Genomic DNA, 7,868 nt, shown 5'->3' on the forward strand with positions numbered 1-7,868 from the left:
TTGTGTTGGCACCGTTTGTTTTACATCACCATTACATCACCTAATCAACATGAGTTAGACTTATAATATATTAGTGCCCCTCACTTCACACAGGTGTGATTTTTGAAAAGTACCAGTAGGTCCATGGCCTACTGGCAGCATGCACAGGAAATATGAAGCTGATCGGCCAAGATAAGCTTAGTTCGGACACGCACGCACGCACGCACGCACGCACGCACGCACACACACACACGCACACGCACACGCACACGCACACGCACACGCACACGCACACACACGCACACGCACACACTTACTTACTTTCTTATGGTAGTCCATCATATCCGATGATGACTTCTACTTCTTCTACTGGTGAGTTTTGAGGTGACTGTGAAGTCCAATCCGAGCGCCACATTGTTTATTGCAGTGAGGGCATATGAAGTCAGTGTTAGTTGTGGCCTTGGCTGCAGTGATCATCTTCCTCCCCTGTCGTTTCTTTTCCCTTGCCGTACTCCTCTCTTCTTCAAACCGCTGAAGTCCAGTAGGGCAGAGCTGCCTCCATAAGGTGCTTTCCAGCTGGGTGTGCTGTATTCCACACCTCTTCAGTGATATTTTGAGCTGATCCTTATATCTCCCACAAGGACATCTGCCATCATCACTGTTATGTACATAGACATAGACAGCACAGACATGTGCACCTGTGTGGATGGGTTCTTCACAGATTCCAGTTTTTCATCGTCTATTAGGTGACAGTACTTCATTAGACACCCTGGAGTCGTTTTTAAGTGCAATGGTGTATTAACTTTGTATTTAGGGTTTCTTCCTGGAGGCTGAACCCTTGACAGTCAAACGGGCCAATGAAATAAGCAGTAATATAGTGACATCACACTTTCAGCCCCTCCCCCTTTATCATACAACTACAGCTGTGGGTGTGGCTTCAGTTCAGGTGGATCACCAGGCAAACCAGCCATACTTAATGAACTGGTGGCCGTGTCCACATAAAAGCATGATTTTAACAAATACTGTACACCTTTTGGAAAAAGTTCTTCCTCCTTATATTATAATAATACCTGATGTTTTAGGGAGATAAAAAAACACTCTCTGGTAAACCCTTAAAGGAACAAAGCAGCGCCAAATCCGCCAATACATAAAAAGAATCACACCTGTGTAAAGTGAGTGGTGTAACTCCGTGTGGGGGTCCCCAGAGCATCCAGACCCCAGGAACACGCCCAGGGGGGCGGCCCGGTTCCGGCGAGCCGCATCCGAAATGGTTGGTTATATTTTTTATGGAGGGACAGACAGTAGGCTGACAGGAAATGGGGAGAGAGATGGGGTGACATGCAGTAAAGGCTGTCGGGATCGGGAGTCGAACCCGCTGCACACTGCAGACTGGATTACCAGCCAAGGTGCCTGGACAGCTGAGCCACGGCCCAGGCCACAGCGTACATTTCTGATCGTGTTCTTTTCAATCTTCGGATTTTTTTCCTATTAGCATCGCATTTCGTATCAAATGCTGTCTTTTGTGGTATAGGCCCATACCAGAACTTTCAACTTTAAAGGGATAGTTCATCCCTAAAATTACTTTTCCTATCGATTACTCACCCCATGGAGACTTGAATTCATGGATATTTTGTACTCTTTGTGTCTCCATAGGGAACCACTGCTGGTCATCAAAATATTGGCTTAGGAATGTGACAAAAACAAAAGAATATCCATGAATTCATGGATGGGGCGAGTAATCGAAAATCTAACAAACCTTGTTATGCTTTGGAAAATGGTCAGTGGTAGTACTGTATAGGCATATAGCTTATAGCCTCTTCCCCAGCCTGGCAGAGATAACAAGGGTGCCTTAGGGAACTGTATATTTATTGTAACCGAAAAGTGACAACTCTTTCAATGAAATAGACGCAACTATGTATTGTCTATTTGTGTAACTGCACTGTACTGTATGTAATGTTTTCCCTGTGTATTGGAACCCCCTCTAAAATGAGATGCTGCATCTCAAGGGGCTATCACTTTGGACCATGTTTGGTCCAAAGTGGAAACTGGATCAGAACTAAAGAGCAGAGAACTAAACATGAAGAAGACAACACCCATACTGCTTCCCAGCCCAGTTCTGTCCATGCAGTGTGGGCTGGATGCTACAGAGAGCGTGCTTCATATTGCATTTAATTACTTGTGATTCTCCCTCTTGACTTCAAAGGTGGGCGTACGATAGTTCTGGGGTCAAAGGCTAGACTGTTGGCCAAACGTCCCCCAATTTCCTGTTTCTGTCTCCCTGTCTGAGTCAAGAGAGATCTGAGATGACGGCCATGTGCTCCTGAACAGACAATGGCATTACCTTCAAATCAGTGATGTTCTTCTAGGAATTAGAAAGTATGACATGCAAAAGTAAATACAACAAAGTTACTAGTGTGAGCATCTCTGTCAGCTCATTTTCACAGTAATCAACTGCCAAGATGCTCTCTTTAGCTATATGCTCTCTCCCTCTCAGTTTAACGTTTCTTCTCTACTATGCTGACTTTATGCACCATGGACACTGAGCAGAGGCAGAGGCCATTAAGTTGGGCGGGAACCCGTTTTGGTGTTAGCATCATGTCATGCTTTAGCTATTGAAACGACTGACATATAGAAACATAGCTTTTTCAGAAAACTGTCAGGATGTAGAAGACATTTTTAGAATCTGATCTCAGGTCAGAATGGGTTAACACAAGGCAAAAATAAGGTTCTTGATCTGTCTACATACAACGTCTTGAGCCTGATACATATAATCCTGAGATATCATCCTATATCGACAACATTTGCAGTACAGAACAAAACGTGTGGGCAAGTTTTTTTGGGGGGTGGGGTAGAGTGAGTGGCCCCAGTGCTAAATTACACTGCAGTATGGTCCCTCTCAAAGCCCACATCTGGGATTGGCCCTGACAACTGGATGCCGTGCTGCTCTAATTTTGGTAACTTTGTTTATAACCCTATAATAGAGGCAGTATAGCACCACAGGGCCGGGATGGGGGAGGGGGGCGGAACACAACCAAGAGCTCAAAGTAAAAGCAGGCATTTTCAAAAAGCTTGTGGAGCTACATTGACCCAATAAACAAGCAGAAAACTCCTGCTCTAGTTGACTTTTTGTGTTATGGGGAATCTTAATGTTTCACATGGTAGCTCTGTTGGCTTGTGTAATCTGACTATCACATTAATACGCAACATTCAAACAATCATTATACTTTTAGCCTCGCTAGCAGCCAGCAGGGTTATTTTGAAGTTATGGTCCTAAGTTTGTGCTTGAAATGTACTGTAATTCTGCAAACTGTTAATAAAGATTTCAATCAATCAATCAAAGTCCACCACTTTGGTCCAAAATAACCTTTTCAAAAACGGCTGCATTGCAATGAAATGTTCTGTGCACCATGATACGTCAGTAGAATGACCCCTATGGTTTTTGGTGATCAAAAGGCCTTTCATCTAGCTCCACCATTAGCCCAACTTTTCCACTTGTACACAAGATGGGTGTATGGCCGTGAAACTTGTTGAGTGTGTGCATGTTGCCATTGCGTCACCAAAATCCAAATGGCATTGCGAACATTGCAACCCTTATGACAAACTCTCCCCTTGTACACAAGACTTTCTGAACGGTGCATGCTCCGGAAGATGAACCCTCTGTGAGAGACCCCATATTTACTTATTCTTTTCTCTGTGTAGCAGGGCTATATTATGACTACACCACCCTCACAGATAGGAGTGAGGGATCCTACAAACACATGAACCATGGCCTTAACCATATACTGTATGGACAATGTAACTGAACAAGGAATGGTAGTCCATATATGAACGGAATCCAGAGAAAATATACCTGACGAAGACCCATAAGGGGTCGAAACGTTGTCATCACCTAATAAATACATTTCCTGTGGGAGCTACAAAAAGTGTGCAGACTACTTCTCCTTCTCCTACGGTCCATATATGGCCAGTACAGAATTCGTTCTATATGTTGATCCGACCCCCCATGGCAAAGCGCCAGCGCTCGCCCAGCAGTCTGTGCTGTCACCTAGGCGGATGCGTACACACAACCTCGCCCTCAGACGTCTTACTGGTACTCATTTACTCTTTTGTATATTGAAGAGCATTTGGGCTATATCCAGCACATGAGCAGTATTGATCATATCAAAATACATACACTTCATTCACCTCTTGGTCAAAAACATGACAATGAGTCATAAAGTCACCCCAACAACAAAATATTAATTTTAATGTCACCGTTAAGATTTCAATGATTGTCCCTTGAAAAACAGAATACACACTTTTTGGGGGTGTTTAAATGCTAACTTCAAAGACCCCTGCATGCACCCCCTTTTCAGGAAGACCTATAGACACACAACTTGACCTGTAACTATAGATCTAAAAACAAAAACCCACACGTATTGTATTTAATTTAAATATGTAAAGGAAGACTTTGAGAAGTTTAATTCAATTCAGAGTTTAATATATTTGGAAATACATTACTCCACTGTAGAGGACAGGTCAGACATTTTTCTTTTAACTTTGAATGCAGCCACCAGAGGGCGGCATTCTACCATACATGATACATCATTGCTGATTCAATATTAGTTTTCTCATAATACTTTGAATAACAGTATATCTAAGCATAAACTATATACAGTTTATGTATGTATGTACGTACGTACGTACAGAGTATATTGATACAGACATAATTAAAAAATGACATCTGGTAGGCAATGGTTCCGTTTGCTGTACGATGTAATACAGTGGGTGAATCCACGTTATCAGTCTGGCTAATACCAGGCTAATGTAATGTATCCATTTAATTAACTGACCACTGGATGCCGAAACTGACACCGCCAGATGGAGTCAGGATTACTGGATGCCATGGTTACTGATTAAAACAAATTAAGTATTTTCAAATTCCATGTTGTCCTCATTCACTTGTTTTAGTAATGCACGTGAATGTGTAAACGAAATGAATTGACAAGCCTTTTCTCAACACCAAACATTACATGACATCACGTTGACCTGAAGAAAGTGAAACGTTGAAAGTGTTTTTAGCACATCCTGGTTGTTCTAAAAGTCTCTGCAGCAATCCTTAGCCATCAATTTGTAAGATGTAGACAAACATTTGGACCTCATACATTTGGATCGCTAAGCAAAGAAAAAAGGAATCAAGATTTCTGTCGGGACGTATACACAAGATTATGATGAGAATCACTGGAGATGATGAACACCACCACCATTATACTGTACATGTACTGAGGGAGCAAGAGCATGCCCTGTTAAGGTTTGCTACAGTAATATACATTCATATAATTGGGCTGTTACAACCTTTGCATGATGCTACACAGGAATATGGCTGTAAACGTGAGACAAATGTAGAAAAGTACACTTGAACAATGGAATTGTACATTGAGGAAAAAAAATCTTTGGATTTCATTAAGGCAATCTGCCCTAGCCCTTAGGGTCTACTGATGTCTTTATTTTTGGGCAAATCCTCCTATTGTTTGTTTTTTATCAAAGGTCTTTATCTGACATTTGTATCTGCTTCCCCAGATAGACTGGCTTTAGGAAAACAATGAAATCTGAACCCAATACATCCTGTAGCGTTGCGGATTCCATGTGTGAAGAAAAACTATTGAGAAAGCAACTCACCATATAATGGAGATTCGCATTAAATATTGTGACAAATTAATTGTCAAATTATATTAATCTCAGGATGAGGACAAGTAATGTTTTGACCATGACAGAAACACGACATCATTTTTATAATTTAAAACTGGACAAAGAAATGTTGACAATGACGTCAGCAAGGACAAAGAGTTATTCCACAGCATCTGATTTCTACTTCTTTTTAATTTACATATCAAAATGTTCTTCCTGAATAAATGGTTTCTGGGCTACTGTGTATTATATTTTGTGTATAAAAATACTCATCAATCAGTCCACTCATCAGGGTCAGAATCTCTTCATCTGTCTGCGCTCTTGTCGTCTCTGCTTCTTCTCATTCACTTCTTCTGGTGCCGAAGGACTATCAGCTGAAAACCATGGTCCCAAGAAATTCACCCACAGCAGGTGCACTGCACGGAAAGGGGCCTAAAACGCACAAACGCACACACGCACACACACACACACACACACACACACACACACTATTAAAAGAAATCACACCCGTGTGAAGTGGGGGACTCTCTTATCGCACATCATCATACATCATCTCATAGCGGCATCCTCACCTTCGTCTTCAATGTTTGTGTTACGCAATGTTTGTGTTTACACAAAAAGGGAAATAATGGATCAAAAGAAAAGGCGTGTGTTGAAGATGAAAGGGAACCATCACAAGGAATAACTAACTAATTTCTAACATGGAGTATTTTAGCATATACAGTAAGTAAATGGATGACAATCCTAGCTCTGTGGTAATAAAAGGATCAACAGGGGTTCTTACCAACAGCCAAAGATACCAGAAGTAGGAGGAGATGGTGCTGAGAACTTGTACAATGGCTGTAAGCAAGATGACATCCTTCAGGTGCCTAAAACCATAAAGTATTCACCATCATCACCACTGAAAAACAATACAGGACTGTACAGCAATGTTGTGCACCATTACCATAAAAGAGATCAGAGATCATTGAAAACAACTTCCATTCTAAGCTACAATCCGTGCAACTACAGCCATGTGTCAGATCTACAATGAACGTAACCGCAACGCCGCCACATTGGTCAGGTCGACTTGACCCGACTCCACAGTACAAGAAAAAGATGCTTGAGTCATGTACAGTTTGGGGCTGGATATTATTTATAACCACATATTCAGAACTATTACAATTACAACCCATCTTAATTAAGTATTTTGGTATGAAAACCTGTAGGAGTACGTACGTGCACCGGCTTCCCTCCCCTCAACACGGGCTAATTGTGTTCGTGTAGAGTTGTAGACGCTCGACAGGAGTTGCGCCTTGACTGGACCAATATGCTGGCCACGTTGAAGCATTCCGTGTGTCCACAATAATATTTGCATCGGCAGCTAGCCAGCTACGAGTGTGTGGCTATACTCTTTTATTATCCGTGCTGAAGCAATGAACAGCAGCCATCCATATACAGTATCTATTGGTACCCTACTCGACTCGACCTCCAACCACTGCAAATGTACTGGTTATATTGGTTGGGGGTAGATAATAAGGGAAATTTGCCCGGGATTCGTCAGCTCTATTTTTCACCTTTTTTTAAATGCACGCACAATGTGTTTTTAGCATTCATTTTAAAATTACTTACAGTTAAATTATTGGCAACTAAATAAATGAACGAATTCGAAATTAGGACAATTGGCTTCCAGTTCTTGCACATAGCCAAAATACAATAATATTATTAGACTGGTCATTCAGAATGGAAAAATAAAGTTGTCCTTTTGGGGAGAAGGACAACGTGTCCTTGCTTATTGTCGACCCCTGAATTTTACTATTTTAAAAAGTTAATTTGCTGCATGTCTGCTTCTTTTCGATAGAGACAGATTCAGAGAACAGTGAGCAGCAAAGAGCCTCTGGTCCGACTCGAACCCGGGTCAGTTGCAGGAAGTGTTTTGCTTTCTTATCAGATGAGCCAGCGCGGCAGTGCCCCAAAATAACATTGTATACATGAAAATAAGTTCCATATTGTAGTGACTGAGCCTGGTGTACTCACTCTGCCAAGCCCTGTTCCATGTTCAAGTCTATTCCCCCGTCCAATAGAGTGCCATCCTCTGCGAACGCTGGCTTGGCCATGGCAGACATGGATCGGTAGCTACCTATATACACTGCCAATGCAAACAAAAGTAGCAGCTAGGTGGACACAAATGAGGTGGGGTAGTGGGTGTGATGCAGAAGGGAAAAAATAGAAGACCATTATTA

At 41.9% G+C, this 7,868-nt stretch overlaps 1 protein-coding gene across 1 annotated transcript in view; it reads right to left on the reverse strand.

Annotated features, from left to right (window-relative positions):
- Positions 1-4,448: 4,448 nt before the first annotated feature.
- tmem208 (transmembrane protein 208) overlaps positions 4,449-7,868 on the reverse strand; it is a 5,332-nt gene continuing 1,912 nt past the window's right edge. The window contains exons 4-6 of the mRNA XM_080789148.1: positions 7,663-7,799; positions 6,431-6,515; positions 4,449-6,078 (exon numbers count right to left, since the gene is read on the reverse strand). Coding sequence (XP_080645274.1) covers positions 5,941-6,078; positions 6,431-6,515; positions 7,663-7,799 — 360 coding nt within the window. The 3' untranslated portion in view covers positions 4,449-5,940. The remainder of the gene's footprint in view (positions 6,079-6,430; positions 6,516-7,662; positions 7,800-7,868) is intronic.

Source organism: Protomyctophum bolini (genome assembly GCF_963924005.1).
Source record: "Protomyctophum bolini genome assembly, chromosome: 1".
Lineage (NCBI taxonomy): Eukaryota > Metazoa > Chordata > Actinopteri > Myctophiformes > Myctophidae > Protomyctophum > Protomyctophum bolini.